Source organism: Acanthopagrus latus, chromosome 22 (assembly GCF_904848185.1).
Source record: "Acanthopagrus latus isolate v.2019 chromosome 22, fAcaLat1.1, whole genome shotgun sequence".
In the NCBI taxonomy this organism is placed as follows: Eukaryota; Metazoa; Chordata; class Actinopteri; order Spariformes; family Sparidae; genus Acanthopagrus; species Acanthopagrus latus.
Genome location: NC_051060.1, coordinates 37,772 through 57,875, shown reverse-complemented (window position 1 = coordinate 57,875; position 20,104 = coordinate 37,772). Strand labels below are relative to the sequence as shown.

The 20,104-nt window shown below is 44.2% G+C and overlaps 1 protein-coding gene and 1 long non-coding RNA gene across 2 annotated transcripts in view; both read left to right on the top strand.

The window, feature by feature from the left end:
- The first annotated feature begins 1,153 nt into the window (after positions 1-1,153).
- LOC119013014 lies at positions 1,154-2,563 on the top strand. The gene is made up of 4 exons (XR_005072659.1): positions 1,154-1,439; positions 1,652-1,992; positions 2,137-2,235; positions 2,377-2,563. It is a non-coding gene; the product is annotated as an uncharacterized LOC119013014 (long non-coding RNA).
- Positions 2,564-2,871: 308 nt separating this feature from the next.
- The window catches only part of LOC119012969 (formin-like protein 5), a 35,899-nt gene continuing 18,666 nt past the window's right edge, over positions 2,872-20,104 (top strand). The window contains exons 1-9 of the mRNA XM_037087250.1: positions 2,872-2,928; positions 2,970-3,057; positions 3,243-3,335; positions 3,465-3,532; positions 3,666-3,799; positions 4,418-4,494; positions 8,842-8,969; positions 9,189-9,269; positions 9,483-9,569. Coding sequence (XP_036943145.1) covers positions 2,872-2,928; positions 2,970-3,057; positions 3,243-3,335; positions 3,465-3,532; positions 3,666-3,799; positions 4,418-4,494; positions 8,842-8,969; positions 9,189-9,269; positions 9,483-9,569 — 813 coding nt within the window. The remainder of the gene's footprint in view (positions 2,929-2,969; positions 3,058-3,242; positions 3,336-3,464; positions 3,533-3,665; positions 3,800-4,417; positions 4,495-8,841; positions 8,970-9,188; positions 9,270-9,482; positions 9,570-20,104) is intronic.

The window sequence follows — 20,104 nt, the reverse complement described above, 5'->3', positions numbered from 1 at the left end:
GTCCCCCCATTTAAACCATATTTAATGATTAATTTTTCATTTATTTAACTTGCGGCTCGACCGGATTCGGTATGGTATCATTCAACTCTGAGGAACATTAATTTTTTGTGACTGACATCGCGAAAAACTTGAAAAGTTTCCCATAAGGAATGAATGGGACGAGGAAATGGGACCCCTCCATAGGAAAGCCATAGGGGTCCATAGAGGACTGTGTGGAGCACAGCACCACTAATAAGAAGAGAGAGTGACAGATAAATCAATGAGTCAGTTTAATACACACACACACACACACACACACACACAAATGGACACAAACACACACACAGTATATTTCCCAACATTTAAACCATATTTAATGATCAATTTTTCATTCATTTAACGTGCGGCTCAACTCGACGCGTTATGCTATTACGCAACTCTGTAGAATATCAATTTTTCGTGATGTCAGTGAAAAGTTTCCCTTAAGGAATGAATGGGACGAGGAAATGGGACCCCTCTAAAGCAAAGCAATAGGGTTTTATAGACGGCTGTGTGGAGCACAGCACCACTAATAAGAAGAAAGAGTGACAGATTCATTAATGAGTCAATTTAATACACAAACACACAGACAGACAGACAGACAGACAGACAGACACACACACACACACACACACACACACACACACACACACACATACACAGTATATATCCCAACATTTAAACTATATTTAATTATCTTGTCACTCATTCAAGCCTTCATAATCCATCAGCTGAAAAAATTAAATGGAATGCTGTCTGTACATTTGTGTTGAAAAGCACTTTTAAGGTATTAATATTATCAATATTATTAATTCATAGTAACATTTTCATTCATGTATTTTATTATAATATGCAAATAAAATAAATAAAACATATATTGTTTTATGTCATTCAATAATATATAATAATTCAACATCAATCAATTACTATCATTATTAATCAAGTATTCTAATTAACATTGATATTTTGTTACTGTATTATATTATAATACATTCATAAAACAGTGGAGTGTCATGTGCACAGATAGCTAACGTTAGCTGTTAGCTCCGCTACCCGGAACCCGGTAGCTCCGGGCCAACAGCGGAGTGTCAAGTGCACAGATAGCTAACAGCTAACGGACCTCCATTAGCTGTTAGCTCCGCTACCCGGAGCCCCGTAGTTCCAGGCCAACAGCGATTAGCAAAGCTATAAGGGTCCATAAGTATATGATATGTGTGTCTCGGTAACAGTAACGGGGCTAAGTCAGACTGTTTCAATACAACAATATTAAAACGAGCTAATGGCGCTACTCGACTCTTGTATGTAAAACATTAGGCCGCGATCTAAGCCAACAGCGGTGACTTTGCTTTTTCTATAAAGAAACATTAACCGGAGCGAAAAGCTAACTGTGCTAACATCCGCACACCTTTGACAAAAGTGAGGTAATTGAATCTAAACATTACTGTCGCGATTTTGGGAAGATTAAATGTTTATAATATAGAAATATTTTAAAAAATACTGTGCCCAAAAACACACAAATTATGACAAGTACAGATGTTTAACTTGTGTCTGTTATGATATTAACTTGTTGCTAACACTGACTCGTAACATTTGAGAGACATTTATCTTTTTATTGCCTATTGTCTTTGATTAGATTAAAGGGTTCCTGTGCTGAGAGTGACCATCATCCTTGATCCATTGCCCTCAACCTTCACAGAGCAGTATCACCACACATCACCTACACACACACAATCACCACATCTTCGTTTTCTCAAATTTCATTCTACATATAAGATTATATTAGGTTGTCTTAGATTAGTTTAGTTTACATTAGGTGGTTTAGGTCAGTTTGACAAGCATTTCTCTTGTTGTTTTCTCTTGTTTTTAACTTCTATCAGCAGGATGCCAAGGAAGTCGAGGCGGTCTGTGGTGTTGAAGCAGCGCTGGAGGAAGCTCAACCTGGAGGAGCTGAGGTCTTCCCCCACCCCCCCAGAGGTACTTGCACAGTAGATAAGCCTCTGTGTCGCAGTGACAACTGTCTGCATGAAAATGGCTGTAGAAATGTTACATCTATTGCTTTCTCCTTAACTGCTGAGATCTGAATGTCTGCCATGTCTTTTGATGTTAATGTTTCATCAGACGGTGTCCCCCTCGGCTGGAGAGGAGCCTTCCAGAGGGTCAAGGACCAAGAGGACCAGGGAGACCCACCCCCCCTGCTCCTGAGCTCCAGTCGGCAACGTATGTTCCTACCTCACACACACACACAATGAGACATGTTTTATTATATTTTGTTTTAACTTGTATGTCTTTATCTTATGCTTGTTATTATGATTATCGTTAATTATTATTATTTTTTTTTTGTCTTTAATCTGTCATCAGACAGTTGGATCTTCACCCCCAGCCAAGCCTTTCTGGAGCCCGGATGATGTGCAAGTTCGTGCACATAAGTATCTACTTGTTTTATCCCTAAATGATCAATAAATTAATTCATCATCAATACTGAACTTTTTCAACAGGTTTTCCTGTACTTTTTTACTGGTATAAACAAGTGATTGTTGATATTTCCTAGTAGCCTTTCCTTCATCACTTTAACCTTTTATCTGTTTTGTACTTTACCAAACAGGCCGTGGTACCGGTTACCGCCATCCGGTGGAGACGTGGCCAACTTCAAAGCTCTAAGTCTCCTGACAAGCAGGTGCTATTATTGTCCAGTTTATGAAGGAAGTAATTGATCTTGAGAGGGATTAATGATTTTCATGCTAATGAAATTTTCTTTGTTGTTGCAGTTTGTTCTGATTGTCGGGGACTCCCATCTCCGGGCCTTCGTGGACCGTTTCACCGAGATGCCAGAAGGGAAGTTTTTCTTTTGGTATCATGTCGACCCCTGGGGCCCATGCTGCTCAGCTGCGCACTGAAGTCCTACATGCTAAGGTTCCTCAAGACCCTGATGCTGTTTGTGTTCTTGCTCCTAGCAACAACCTGACTGCGAGCAGGACCGTCGACGAGGCAGCCGTCGACCACGCCCGATTCCTCACTGCTGTGAGGAGCCGCTGGCCAGAGGTAAGCATTTATTTAATGTCTTGCTTGTCCTATATTCTTAGTAGTTAAACAACACTAGTAGTACATTGACTACTTTAATAAGATTAATTGTATGAGCTTTCAAAAAAATGTGTACTAAATATGGTGTGTGTGTGATTTTGAATGAAACTGTCAGTTGGTGTTTTCTAAAATTTTGTGTCCTACAGGTCTTTGTGGTGGACTTCCCCCCCGCCTGAACGAGGATGAGGAGCACCAGAGGGCCCTTCGCCACGCGTACCATCGTGTGGCAGCTCGCATGGGTAAGTAACAAAAAATCTTGTCAATTAAAACAAGTAAAAGAAATGTACTTAAAAATATCTGTGATGAACATAGTCATACATGTGTGAATACTGTAATGACTTTTTTTTTTCTTTTTTTCATGTCTTTAGGTTTGAGGTACTTCTCTGCGGAGGAGTACTTCCCCCGTACGCGCTTGGATCTGTGGAGCAGAGACGGCGTAAGTAGAGTATCTGTGTGATAGAAAAGGTCTAATTTGCTATAATTTCTTGTGTGTCGATATGAAACAGTCGACACGAGCTACCTTTGAAGTTAAACTGTCTGTAAATGGATTTGTATTGTCATGTCTGCAGGTTCACCTGAGCGACCGTGAGGGGATGGGGATCCTCACCCAGCTGCTGTGGGCCTCCACGGAGCAGTTCCTCGAGACACCACCACCACCTCCCCCTCCCCCGGTGTCTCCTACTCCTTCACAGCCCTTAGGAAGGTTTCTCCTAAGCTGGTTGTGATGGGAGAGGTACGTGCTCCTGTCTCCTGACCCCTTCCAGTGGAAGGTTGTTGGTCAGAGCAGCAAGGTTAGTAGGTTTTTTTAAAGTTTTTAATTTATTATAATATTATGTGTCTTTTTTTTCATGTGTTTGTGTACATTTTGGTTCACGGGTTCACAGTCATAACTAAAAAGCACCTATTTAATCAAATATGTGATGTGCTTTCCCAGCCGCAGGTTCCTGGTCCGGCCAGCGTGGCTCAGCAGCAGGTGACTTATTTTTCTTTTACTTTTTTTTCTTTTCTTTTTTCACAACAAGTTAACTGGTTAGTATTTAAACTTTGTGTATTTGACCTGACAAATATTCATTTGTCTTTGTGGTGTTTTGTCTTCCATAGGAGAAGGAGTCCTTCCTTCCACTGAACCCACGGTGGTTCAGTAGCACGACCCTTTGTGCTACGGAGGAAGTGTCTCCTTCTCAGCTGTCTGACGTAGTGGACGTCCCATCTCTTCCAGCGCGCAAGAAGGTAAATTGTGTGACATCGCTTCTCAGCCGTATTATAAAGTTTCTCCTTGTTCCCTACAGTTACTGGTTCTATGTTTTATTTGACGGTGCAGGTGGCCTCCCCAGCGGCAGCCAGGCGTCATAGGACCACGGAGAGACGCCCCCCCGCTACCAGTCTCCTGTGAAAAACGTATGTTACACAACTGATGCACATAGTCAATGTTTACTGTTGAAACAGCGTCTTCATGGAGACATAACTACATTGTCCACTCTGTCTGAATTTTTTTTTTTTTTTTTTTTCTCATTTAAGTTTTTATTGAGTTTTTTCAAGAACATATAAACATATGAACAGGTACAGGGTAATCTTACAAGTATTGGGTCTTTTCGGCATAGACATCGTCTGACATGTCACACAAACATAAAATTAGAGAATCAAAACCAAAAAACACTTTAAAAAGAGAGATCCATACAAGCAATCCAGACCATTAAATAAAATACAAAACCGTACAGCTTTCAGTCTCTGGTCCCCTTATTTTTATCCTTTTTTTTAATATGTTTCCAGAAAGAGTCCCAGGGATTTGTCCCTTCCTCCATGTTACCCTTCAGTCTGCAGAGCATAGACTCATAGGACGCCGTGTCCACCATTGCATCCATCCACTCCCTCCGATTAGGAGACACAGCCGTTTTCCAATGCCTTAATATAACTCTTGAAGCTGTAATCAGGCCCACAATGATAACGGAAAGTAATTTTTTTGGTACAGTTGGTATTTGAGATCTGTCCCCTAGTAAACACATAACAGGTGTCAAGGGGATCACTTCACCCGACCATTCACTCAGGAAGTCCACAGCTTCTGCCCAGAATGGAGCCACCAATGGACACTCCCATATACAGTGTAAAAAAAGTTCCCAATCCCGTTTTGCATTTCCAACATATATTGTTATTCAGCAATTTCATTCTATGTAATCTCACAGGGGTATGGTAATATCTATGTATGATCTTGTACTGTGGGAACTTCCCTCGGGCCTCCTTTACATACTTCCCACAGTCAGCTAAAATGTCCGACCATTTTTCCTGTGCAATATTTGTTCCCAGGTCTCTCTGCCACAACAACTTAACATTGGTGAACTCCCCACTTACATAGACATTTGTGAGTTTATAAAATTGTGAAGCTGTACCACACTTCAGGGGCATATTCATGTAGTCCATAATATGGTTCTCTGAGGAATTACTGATTTGAGGTTTTACACAATCCCTAATTTGTAAATATTTCCAGAAATGTTGTTTCCCTTCAAGTTTAAATTGGCTGATTAGCTCCTCATAGGACATAAACTGTCCGTTTTTGTATAAGTCTCCTATGGTGCATATCCCTCTGGTGTGCCACTGTTTCCAATAAACTGACACCTTACCCAAACATATGGCAGGATTAAGCCATAATGAAGCGTATGGCTGTAGGAGGTGCGGCATTCTATACATTTGATGTACCTTGGCCCATGTTTCCCGAGAGTGGACGAGGATTGGATTTGTTGTGTCTCTATGCTGAGACAGTTTCTCCCTTGGACTAAAAGGCAAACATAACTCTCTCTCAATATCTATCCAGTCTGGCCTGTTATCTATCGCTTTCCAGTATTTAGCCAATTTAGCCATTTCGAAAGATATAGCATATAATCTTGGATCTGGCAAGCCCAGTCCCCCTTTCTCCCTAGGAGCACAAAGTTTGCTTAGTTTAATCCGAGCTCTCTTCCCTTCCCATAAAAATTGTTTAACCATGTCGTCATATTTCTTAAAAATGTCAGGTGGTATTGTGATTGGCAACATCATCACCAAATAATTAAATTGAGGGGCCACTATCATTTTAATAATATTAACTTTTCCCCCCAGTGTAAATTTCATCGTTCCCCACTTCTCCAAATGTGTTTTAATTTTTTGTAAAAGAGGATTGAAGTTTAACCGTGGCAGCTCTACAAGATCCTGACTGAGTTTAACGCCAAGATATCTAATACCATTGGGTACCCACTTGAATTTAAACTTTTCCACCATATAAGGAAGGCATAATGGGGTCAACGGCATTACCTCTGATTTTTTCCAATTAATTGTGTATCCTGACCATTTAGAGTAAGACTGGATAGTTTCCATCAAGTGTGATAGGGATGTCTCAGGATCCGTCACCACAGCTAGGATATCATCCGCAAATAGCAACAACTTGTGCTGCTGTCTGCCACATTCCACCCCTTTAATTCCTGTATGTTTCCTGATACTGATAGCCAGAGTTTCTAGAAAAATTATGAACAATAGAGGGCTCAAAGAGCACCCTTGACGGGTCCCTCTTGAAAGGCCAAAAAAAGGTGATACTACTCCGTTGGTTACTACTGCTGCTCTTGGTTCTTTATATAGTATCTTTACCCACTGGGAAAAATAAGGACCAAACCCAAAATGCGACAAAACAGAGAAGAGAAAGCCCCATTCTACTTTATCAAAGGCCTTTTCAGCATCTAGGGAGACAGCAGCTACAGGAACATCTTTAGACTGAGTGAGCCACATTAAATGTATCAATTTCCTCATGTTATCTGTGGAGGATCTGTTCTTCATAAAACCTGCTTGGTTTCCGTGTATAATAATAGGTAAAACCTGTTGAAGACGTAAAGCCAACACTTTGGTCAATATTTTGCAATCTACATTAAGCAGACTAATTGGTCTAAAATTAGATGGGTCTGTTATGTCTTTATCTTTTTTTGGAATCAGAGTTATCAGGGCTTCATTAAATGTTGGTGGGATTCGGCCTTTCTCAAAAGTCTCCTGATACACCTTCACCAGTACTGGGACCAGAGTGTGTATGTATTCCTTATAATACTCCGCAGGAAATCCATCGCTACAGCCTTCCTTATTTCCCCTTCCGTTATAGGTGACTCTAACTTCTCTGCCTGGTCTGCATCAAGCTTGGGAATGTCAACATTTGAGAGAAATAATTCCTGCTCACTATCGCTATCGCTACAAGATACTGTTGATGTATATAGCTTCTCATAATACTGTTGAAAAGTCTTGTTTATTTCTTTTGCTGATGTCACTAATTTAGTTCTTGGTCATAAGAGTTCAGAGTTGTTTCATAATCATATCTACAACACTGCACATGTTCCAGATGTCCACCCTCACCAGCATCTTTTTTTTTTTGTGACCCTGTACTTTGCAAAACATGACCATTAACATGAACATATTACCTGGAAAAAGAACATTCCCAACACGGAACATAAGAAACAAAACCAAAAAGCCTGACAACGTCTGGCTGTCCTGAAGCTGTCGAGTGCAGCTTTAAAAGTTCAAAAAAAAAAAAAAAACAACAAACAAAAAACAGAACCCTATCTGGTCCATGGGTTACCGCTCCTCCTTCCCTCAGTGGCTGCTTTCCCCCCCCCGACGCTATCGTCCAACACGTGTGGGCTCTTAAATACAAACTTACGTCAGCTCATCTCCATAGCTGTTTAATCTTCGTTGCGGTCGTTGCTGTTGATAAATTTCTCCGCCGCCGTTGGTGTGGTAAAACTCATGTTTTTCCCCTTCCATCTGAACCTCAGTGTGGCCGGGTACGCCAGTGCGTACCTCACCTCCATCTCCTGAAGCTTGCGCTTCACCGCAGTAAAGGATTTCCTCTTCTCCGCCAACTCCTTCGTCATGTCGGGGAATACGGACATCCGACATCCTTCCCATACAAAGCCCCGCTTTTCTTTCGCCACATTTATCACTTTTTCCCTCGCGGACTGTCTCAAGAACCTAATTAGTACTGGCCTCGGCGGTCGTTCTGGGTCCGGCATAGGTGCCAGTAGCCGGTGCACCCTCTCAATTTCAAACTCCTCGGCCTCGGCCTGAACCCCCAGCCCCTCTTCTAAGATTTTTTGAACACAGTTCAGTAATGTCCCGTTAGTCCCGAATGTCTCCTTCAAGCCTACCAACCTCACGTTGTTTCTTTTGCTGTGATTTTCCAGTGCTTGCAGGTGCATCCACATCGCCTCCATTAGCTTGTTTTTCTTATCTTCGTCAGTGTGGAGCCGCTCCGTAGCATCCTCCAGGCGCCCGATGCGCGTCTCAGCTTCCGACAATCTCTCCTGCATAGCCGTCACTGTCGTTTTTAACTCCGTCATCGCCTCTTTGATAGTTGAGACATCAGTCGCGACACTCTGCAGTGTGAAGCTCATTTTAGTTACTTCTGCGAGCAGACTGTCGAGGCAGGTAGATGAATCACCTGTTGGGCCTTCCTCCTCATGCTGGGGGCTTTTCCGGGTCGACATGCGGCCCGTACTTTTAAAGTATTTTGACGACGACATTCCGCTTTTCCAATTATTTCACTTCAACAAAACAACACCGCGTCTAAACTCTTCCAAACTGAGATGAATCTTGATAAAATGCGAGCCTTTAGTTTGTAATAAATTACGATTTTACGTCGCGGGGAGTGGAGAGTCCCTAGGCAGCCGCCATCTTGTTCGCCGTACCCACGTGACTTCTCCACTCTGTCTGAATTTTAATATATTTGTTCTCATCTGTCAACAGCAGGTTGGATCCCCTCCAGCCAGGCTGTCACGGAGACTGAGGATGACGGCCCCTCCAGCCCAGTTCCTCGGTCCAGGACCAGGGATGGAACACCCCCCCTCCCCCGCACCCAAACTTCAGTGACCAACGTATGTTACTCTCTGACACAAGACACAATCTCACTCAGAACACACAGTGTGTTCACTGAGACGCGTGAAGTTTAACATATTGACCTCCAGTCAGGTTGTCCTGTAGTTTGGGTGATCCGGCAACCCCCTGCTGTTCACCGGTTGCGAAGGTAAATATTATTCCTATTGAATAAAGTTCATAATGTCGTTAAAGTCTTCATTTATTGTTATTTTTCTCAGGTGGCCAGGATGAAGACCCCTTCACCGGCTGGACCATCCCAGACCATTAAAGCTGTCTGTCACTCTCCTCGCCCAGTTAAGGTATTTACTCCACAACAGACACACACAGAACGTGTACTGTAAAATGCTGTAACTGCATTAAACTGGTTCAATTAACATCTCTGCTACTGTTATCTCTCGCTGCAGTTCACAAATGTCAGTGAGTAATTGAAATACATTTGGAAAACTTGTATCAACTTGCTGCATTGTGTTACCTCATGTCTAGATATTAACTGGTGTTATTACTTATCACAGACCGTCGGGACACCAGTTCCCTCATCGTCCTGCTGGCCCTGGATTATCGATGACGGACTTGCCACCTCTCATTCCCCCTCTAAAGAGGTAAGGACATTTACATTTGGGCTTAAAGTGTTTGTTAGAGGTAAATTGTGGTTTACTTTGAACTGAAATGCAAAAGGAAGGGAAGGAAATGAAGGAGGGAATTAATTACTATGAATGTTTTCATGTGTAAATGGTGTGACACACGTACAAGGGATGTATCAGAGTTAAAGGTCCTTTAAAGCCTCCTTCAAACTTTGGTCAAGATGACAAGGGGTGACAAAGGTTTATGATGGTCTCAAAACATTTAAATTTGAAATATGGAATAATCTGTGTAAGTAATGTGTTCAAGTCAAGTATGATAATACTTAAGGTCGTTTATAAGCATAATAATCATTTGTGTATATGTAAGATTATCTATATGGTAAGTTGATCAGGAAAATTTGGTGGAAATGATATTGTATAATCAGTTTAAAGCTGCAGTAGGTAAAATGTTTTTAGTCACATTTGCTTAAACTGTCACCCTGCTATGACTGTAGTATATGTAACGGTTAATTACTACAACTAATAATCTTAACTATGCTTATGATTATGCTAATAAATCCTTTATGATAATGATAATTTATGTTATATTTCAGGTGCCGCTTAGTGCTAGTATTAGGGCTAGTCATAGTCAGAGTGACATGAGGTACAGGAAGTTCTCCAGGATCCACCAGTGTACCTGCATGTCCCTGACTTTTCTGGCTTATCTGAACAAGGGCTGTCAGTTTAACACTGCTGTCCTTGATAGAGTGCTGGCAAAGGGAGATTCACTTTATGTAGGTGTAAAACAACAGCTGATCCAGGAAAAAAGATTCCGCAGTGACCATCTCGCTGTGGAAGAACTGCCCAAACAAGTCCTGACTGACACAGATATGTGTAACGTCCACATGCCTGAAATCAGGTGTGGACTTGTGGAAGCCAGGCTTGGTATCTGCCCCTTGCCACACAGTTAGAGTGTTTATCAGGTGACGTTAATCTGGCTTTAGTCATAAGTCCAGAGTGTATTGCAGTTTTCCGTGACCACTCAGGCAGGTATGGTGTGTTTGATTCACACTCAAGAAGTGTGATGGGCTTACCTCACCCCCACAGAACTGCAATTATGAAGACCTTCTCAAAAATCAGTGACTTGGCTGAACACCTGCACAGACTCTTTGCAAATTGCGGCCCTTCTGCCAGTTACGAGTTTGTGCCGATGTCATTTGAAGCCATTGGTTCAAGAGAATGCCCTCAGGTATCCCTGGCACACAGCGTATCCAGGACAGCTCTCCCACCAGCAGCAGAGCGCGTCCTCAAGACGGCTCCTGCGCCGCCAGCAGCAGAGCGCGTCCTCAAGACGGCTCCTGCGCCGCCAGCAGCAGAGCGCGTCCTCAAGACGGCTCCTGCGCCGCCAGCAGCAGAGCGCGTCCTCAAGACGGCTCTTGCGCCGCCAGCAGCAAAACATTTCACAAAGTTGCCAAAGCAACAGCGAAGAAGACCAATGCGTCAAGCCAGCAAAAAACACACATTACTGTCTGGTGAAGAAAAAAGGAAAACAATTGAATATGAAAGGAAAAAGTACAGCAGCTGTCTAGAATTTAAAAGAAAGAAACTCCAAGCACAAAGAAGAAGATATGCCCAAGACAGTGTCCATCAGAATCAGCGATTACTTTCCTTCCTACTATGAAAATGTTCAAGATAAGAAGAGGGAACAGGGAAAATGCTACTTTCAAGAGATGACGGAAAACTTGCATCACAAAGAGATACAGGGGAGGATGCCACGTTCCGCACCGCTCAACAAAAGAGACACATTTGAGATGGGTACAGGGGAGGATGCCACGTTCCGCACCGCTCAACAAAAGAGACACATTTGAGATGGGTACAGGGGAGGAGGCCACGTTCCGCACCGCTCAACAAAAGAGACACATTTGAGATGGGTACAGGGGAGGAGGCCACGTTCCGCACCGCTCAACAAAAGAGACACATTTGAGATGGGTACAGGGGAGGAGGCCACGTTCCGCACCGCTCAACAAAAGAGACACATTTGAGATGGGTACAGGGGAGGAGGCCACGTTCCGCACCGCTCAACAAAAGAGACACATTTGAGATGGGTACAGGGGAGGAGGCCACGTTCTGAACCAGAAAGTAGAAACACATTTGAGATGGGTACAGGGGAGGAGGCCACGTTCTGAACCAGAAAGTAGAAACACATTTGAGATTGATACAAGGAGGATGCCACGTTCCGCACCAGGCAGTAGAAATACATTCGAGATTGATACAAGGAGGATGCCACGTTCCGCACCAGACAATAGAAACACATTCCAGATAGGTACAAGGAAGGATGCCACGTTCCGCACCACTCAAAAGAAACACATTTGAGATAGATACAAGGAGGAATCCACAGAAACACATTTGAGATAGTTACAAGGAGGATGCCACATTCTGAGCCAGAAAGCAGAAACACATACGAGATAGGTACAAGGAGGATGCCACAGAAACACATTCGAGATAGATACAAGGAGGATGCCATAGAAACACATTCGAGATAGATACAAGGAGGATGCCACGTTCCGCACCAGACAGTAGAAACACATTCGAGATAGATACAAGGAAGATGCCACATTCCGCACCAGACAGTAGAAACACATTCGAGATAGATACAAGGAAGGATGCCACGTTCCGCACCAGACAGTAGAAACACATTCGAGATAGATACAAGGAGGATGCCACAGAAACACATTCGAGATAGATACAAGGAGGATGCCACATTCCGCACCAAACAGTAGAAACACATTCGATCAAGGTACAAGGAGGGATGCCACGTTCCGCACCACTCAAAAGAAACACATTCGAGATAGAAGGAGGATGCCACAGAAACACATTTGAGATAGATACAAGGAGGATGCCATGTTCCGCACCAGACAGTAGAAACACATTCGAGATAGGTACGAGGAAGGATGCCACGTTCCGCACCACTCAAAAGAAACACATTCGAGATAGATACAAGGAGGATGCCACAGAAACACTGCATGTCCCTGACTTTTCTGGCTTATCTGAACAAGGGCTGTCAGTTTAACACTGCTGTCCTTGATAGAGTGCTGGCAAAGGGAGATTCACTTTATGTAGGTGTAAAACAACAGCTGATCCAGGAAAAAAGATTCCGCAGTGACCATCTCGCTGTGGAAGAACTGCCCAAACAAGTCCTGACTGACACAGATATGTGTAACGTCCACATGCCTGAAATCAGGTGTGGACTTGTGGAAGCCAGGCTTGGTATCTGCCCCTTGCCACACAGTTAGAGTGTTTATCAGGTGACGTTAATCTGGCTTTAGTCATAAGTCCAGAGTGTATTGCAGTTTTCCGTGACCACTCAGGCAGGTATGGTGTGTTTGATTCACACTCAAGAAGTGTGATGGGCTTACCTCACCCCCACAGAACTGCAATTATGAAGACCTTCTCAAAAATCAGTGACTTGGCTGAACACCTGCACAGACTCTTTGCAAATTGCGGCCCTTCTGCCAGTTACGAGTTTGTGCCGATGTCATTTGAAGCCATTGGTTCAAGAGAATGCCCTCAGGTATCCCTGGCACACAGCGTATCCAGGACAGCTCTCCCACCAGCAGCAGAGCGCGTCCTCAAGACGGCTCCTGCGCCGCCAGCAGCAGAGCGCGTCCTCAAGACGGCTCCTGCGCCGCCAGCAGCAGAGCGCGTCCTCAAGACGGCTCCTGCGCCGCCAGCAGCAGAGCGCGTCCTCAAGACGGCTCTTGCGCCGCCAGCAGCAAAACATTTCACAAAGTTGCCAAAGCAACAGCGAAGAAGACCAATGCGTCAAGCCAGCAAAAAACACACATTACTGTCTGGTGAAGAAAAAAGGAAAACAATTGAATATGAAAGGAAAAAGTACAGCAGCTGTCTAGAATTTAAAAGAAAGAAACTCCAAGCACAAAGAAGAAGATATGCCCAAGACAGTGTCCATCAGAATCAGCGATTACTTTCCTTCCTACTATGAAAATGTTCAAGATAAGAAGAGGGAACAGGGAAAATGCTACTTTCAAGAGATGACGGAAAACTTGCATCACAAAGAGATACAGGGGAGGATGCCACGTTCCGCACCGCTCAACAAAAGAGACACATTTGAGATGGGTACAGGGGAGGATGCCACGTTCCGCACCGCTCAACAAAAGAGACACATTTGAGATGGGTACAGGGGAGGAGGCCACGTTCCGCACCGCTCAACAAAAGAGACACATTTGAGATGGGTACAGGGGAGGAGGCCACGTTCCGCACCGCTCAACAAAAGAGACACATTTGAGATGGGTACAGGGGAGGAGGCCACGTTCCGCATCGCTCAACAAAAGAGACACATTTGAGATGGGTACAGGGGAGGAGGCCACGTTCCGCACCGCTCAACAAAAGAGACACATTTGAGATGGGTACAGGGGAGGAGGCCACGTTCTGAACCAGAAAGTAGAAACACATTTGAGATGGGTACAGGGGAGGAGGCCACGTTCTGAACCAGAAAGTAGAAACACATTTGAGATTGATACAAGGAGGATGCCACGTTCCGCACCAGGCAGTAGAAATACATTCGAGATTGATACAAGGAGGATGCCACGTTCCGCACCAGACAATAGAAACACATTCCAGATAGGTACAAGGAAGGATGCCACGTTCCGCACCACTCAAAAGAAACACATTTGAGATAGATACAAGGAGGAATCCACAGAAACACATTTGAGATAGTTACAAGGAGGATGCCACATTCTGAGCCAGAAAGCAGAAACACATACGAGATAGGTACAAGGAGGATGCCACAGAAACACATTCGAGATAGATACAAGGAGGATGCCATAGAAACACATTCGAGATAGATACAAGGAGGATGCCACGTTCCGCACCAGACAGTAGAAACACATTCGAGATAGATACAAGGAAGATGCCACATTCCGCACCAGACAGTAGAAACACATTCGAGATAGATACAAGGAAGGATGCCACGTTCCGCACCAGACAGTAGAAACACATTCGAGATAGATACAAGGAGGATGCCACAGAAACACATTCGAGATAGATACAAGGAGGATGCCACATTCCGCACCAAACAGTAGAAACACATTCGATCAAGGTACAAGGAGGGATGCCACGTTCCGCACCACTCAAAAGAAACACATTCGAGATAGAAGGAGGATGCCACAGAAACACATTTGAGATAGATACAAGGAGGATGCCATGTTCCGCACCAGACAGTAGAAACACATTCGAGATAGGTACGAGGAAGGATGCCACGTTCCGCACCACTCAAAAGAAACACATTCGAGATAGATACAAGGAGGATGCCACAGAAACACATTCGAGATAGATACAAGGATTCCACGTCCTGCACCAGACAGTAGAAACACATTCGAGATAGGTACAAGGAAGATGCCACGTTCCGCACCAGACAGTAGAAACACATTCGAGATTGGTACAAGGAGGATGCCACAGAAACTCATTCGAGATAGATACAAGGAGGATGTCACAGAAATACATTCGAGATAGGTACAAGGACTTTCCGCACCAGACAGTGCACATTCGAGATAGATACAAGGAGCATGCCACGTTCCGCACCAGACAGTAGAAACACATTCGAGATAGATACAAGGAGGATGCCACAGAAACACATTCGAGATAGGTACAAGGAAGATGCGACTTTCCGCACCAGACAATACCCATTTGAGATAGATACAAGGAACATGCCACGTTCCGCACCAGACAGTAGAAACACATTCGAGATAGATACAAGGAAGATGCCACATTCCGCACCAGACAGTAGAAACACATTCGAGATAGATACAAGGAAGGATGCCACGTTCCGCACCAGACAGTAGAAACACATTCGAGATAGATACAAGGAGGATGCCACAGAAACACATTCGAGATAGATACAAGGAGGATGCCACATTCCGCACCAAACAGTAGAAACACATTCGATCAAGGTACAAGGAGGGATGCCACGTTCCGCACCACTCAAAAGAAACACATTCGAGATAGAAGGAGGATGCCACAGAAACACATTTGAGATAGATACAAGGAGGATGCCATGTTCCGCACCAGACAGTAGAAACACATTCGAGATAGGTACGAGGAAGGATGCCACGTTCCGCACCACTCAAAAGAAACACATTCGAGATAGATACAAGGAGGATGCCACAGAAACACATTCGAGATAGATACAAGGATTCCACGTCCTGCACCAGACAGTAGAAACACATTCGAGATAGGTACAAGGAAGATGCCACGTTCCGCACCAGACAGTAGAAACACATTCGAGATTGGTACAAGGAGGATGCCACAGAAACTCATTCGAGATAGATACAAGGAGGATGTCACAGAAATACATTCGAGATAGGTACAAGGACTTTCCGCACCAGACAGTGCACATTCGAGATAGATACAAGGAGCATGCCACGTTCCGCACCAGACAGTAGAAACACATTCGAGATAGATACAAGGAGGATGCCACAGAAACACATTCGAGATAGGTACAAGGAAGATGCGACTTTCCGCACCAGACAATACCCATTTGAGATAGATACAAGGAACATGCCACGTTCCGCACCAGACAGTAGAAACACATTCGAGATAGATACAAGGAGGATGCCACAGAAACACATTCGAGATAGATACAAAGAGGATGCCACGTTCCGCACCAGACAGTAGAAACACATTCGAGATAGGTACAAGGAAGGATGCCACGTTCCGCACCACTCTAGAGAAACACATTCGAGATAGATACAAGGAAGATGCCATGTTCTGCACCAGACAGTAGAAACATGTTCGAGATTGATACAAGGAAGATGCCACATTCCGCACCAGACAGTAGAAACACATTCGAGATAGATACAAGGAGGATGCCACAGAAACACATTCGAGATAGGTACAAGGAAGATGCAACTTTCCGCACCAGACAGTACCCATTCGAGATAGATACAAGGAGCATGTCACGTTCCGCACCAGACAGTAGAAACACATTCGATCAAGGTACAAGGAGGGATGCCACGTTCCGCACCACTCAAAAGAAACACATTCGAGATAGATAGGAGGATGCCACAGAAACACATTTGAGATAGATACAAGGAGGATGCCACGTTCCGCACCAGACAGTAGAAACACATTCGAGATAGATACAAGGAAGGATGCCACGTTCCGCACCACTCAAAAGAAACACATTCGAGATAGATACAAGGAGGATGCCACAGAAACACATTCGAGATAGATACAAGGAGGATGCCAAGTTCCGCACCAGACAGTAGAAACACATTCGAGATAGGTACAAGGAGGAATCCACAGAAACACATTTGAGATAGTTACAAGGAGGATGCCACATTCTGAGCCAGAAAGCAGAAACACATACGAGATAGGTACAAGGAGGATGCCACAGAAACACATTCGAGATAGATACAAGGAGGATGCCATAGAAACACATTCGAGATAGATACAAGGAGGATGCCACGTTCCGCACCAGACAGTTGAAACACATTCGAGATAGATACAAGGAAGATGCCACATTCCGCACCAGACAGTAGAAACACATTCGAGATAGGTACAAGGAGGAATCCACAGAAACACATTTGAGATAGTTACAAGGAGGATGCCACATTCTGAGCCAGAAAGCAGAAACACATACGAGATAGGTACAAGGAGGATGCCACAGAAACACATTCGAGATAGATACAAGGAGGATGCCATAGAAACACATTCGAGATAGATACAAGGAGGATGCCACGTTCCGCACCAGACAGTAGAAACACATTCGAGATAGATACAAGGAAGATGCCACATTCCGCACCAGACAGTAGAAACACATTCGAGATAGATACAAGGAAGGATGCCACGTTCCGCACCAGACAGTAGAAACACATTCGAGATAGATACAAGGAGGATGCCACATTCCGCACCAGACAGTAGAAACACATTCGAGATAGATACAAGGAAGGATGCCACGTTCCGCACCAGACAGTAGAAACACATTCGAGATAGATACAAGGAGGATGCCACAGAAACACATTCGAGATAGATACAAGGAGGATGCCACATTCCGCACCAGACAGTAGAAACACATTCGATCAAGGTACAAGGAGGGATGCCACGTTCCGCACCACTCTAGAGAAACACATTCGAGATAGATACAAGGAAGATGCCATGTTCTGCACCAGACAGTAGAAACATGTTCGAGATTGATACAAGGAAGATGCCACATTCCGCACCAGACAGCAGAAACACATTCGAGATAGATACAAGGAGGATGCCACAGAAACACATTCGAGATAGGTACAAGGAAGATGCGACTTTCCGCACCAGACAGTACCCATTCGAGATAGATACAAGGAGCATGCCACGTTCCGCACCAGACAGTAGAAACACATTTGAGATGGATACAAGGAGGATGCCACAGAAACACATTTGAGATAGATACAAGGAGGATGCCACGTTCCGCACCAGACAGTAGAAACACATTCGATCAAGGTACAATGAGGGATGCCACGTTCCACACCACTCAAAAGAAACACATTCAAGATAGATAGAAGGGGGATGTCACAGAAACACATTTGAGATAGATACAAGGAGGAAGCCACGTTCCGCACCAGACAGTAGAAACACATTCGAGATAGATACAAGGAAGGATGCCACGTTCCGCACCACTCAAAAGAAACACATTTGAGGTAGATACAAGGAGGATGCCACAGAAACACATTCGAGATAGATACAAAGAGGATGCCAAGTTCCGCACCAGACAGTAGAAACATATTCGAGATAGGTACAAGGAGGATGCCACGTTCCGCACCACTCTAAAGAAACACATTCGAGATAGATACAAGGAAGATGCCACGTTCTGCACCAGACAGTAGAAACATATTCGAGATTAATACAAGGAGGATGCCACGTTCCGCACCAGGCAGTAGAAACACATTCAAGATAGATACAAGGAGGATGCCACGTTCCACACAAGACAATAGAAACACATTCGAGATAGGTACGAGGAAGGATGCCACGTTCCGCACCACTCAAAAGAAACACATTCGAAATAGACACATGGAGGATGCCACAGAAACACATTTGAGATAGATACAAGGAGCATGCCACGTCCTGCACTAGACAGTAGAAACACATTCGAGATAGGTACAAGGAAGATGCCACGTTCCGCACCAGACAGTAGAAACACATTCGAGATTGGTACAAGGAGGATGCCACAGAAACTCATTCGAGATAGATACAAGGAGGATGTCACAGAAATACATTCGAGATAGGTACAAGGACTTTCCGCACCAGACAGTGCACATTCGAGATAGATACAAGGAGCATGCCACGTTCCGCACCAGACAGTAGAAACACATTCGAGATAGATACAAGGAGGATGCCACAGAAACACATTCGAGATAGGTACAAGGAAGATGCGACTTTCCGCACCAGACAATACCCATTTGAGATAGATACAAGGAACATGCCACGTTCCGCACCAGACAGTAGAAACACATTCGAGATAGATACAAGGAGGATGCCACAGAAACACATTCGAGATAGATACAAAGAGGATGCCACGTTCCGCACCAGACAGTAGAAACACATTCGAGATAGGTACAAGGAAGGATGCCACGTTCCGCACCACTCTAGAGAAACACATTCGAGATAGATACAAGGAAGATGCCATGTTCTGCACCAGACAGTAGAAACATGTTCGAGATTGATACAAGGAAGATGCCACATTCCGCACCAGACAGTAGAAACACATTCGAGATAGATACAAGGAGGATGCCACAGAAACACATTCGAGATAGGTACAAGGAAGATGCAACTTTCCGCACCAGACAGTACCCATTCGAGATAGATACAAGGAGCATGTCACGTTCCGCACCAGACAGTAGAAACACATTCGATCAAGGTACAAGGAGGGATGCCACGTTCCGCACCACTCAAAAGAAACACATTCGAGATAGATAGGAGGATGCCACAGAAACACATTTGAGATAGATACAAGGAGGATGCCACGTTCCGCACCAGACAGTAGAAACACATTCGAGATAGATACAAGGAAGGATGCCACGTTCCGCACCACTCAAAAGAAACACATTCGAGATAGATACAAGGAGGATGCCACAGAAACACATTCGAGATAGATACAAGGAGGATGCCAAGTTCCGCACCAGACAGTAGAAACACATTCGAGATAGGTACAAGGAGGAATCCACAGAAACACATTTGAGATAGTTACAAGGAGGATGCCACATTCTGAGCCAGAAAGCAGAAACACATACGAGATAGGTACAAGGAGGATGCCACAGAAACACATTCGAGATAGATACAAGGAGGATGCCATAGAAACACATTCGAGATAGATACAAGGAGGATGCCACGTTCCGCACCAGACAGTTGAAACACATTCGAGATAGATACAAGGAAGATGCCACATTCCGCACCAGACAGTAGAAACACATTCGAGATAGGTACAAGGAGGAATCCACAGAAACACATTTGAGATAGTTACAAGGAGGATGCCACATTCTGAGCCAGAAAGCAGAAACACATACGAGATAGGTACAAGG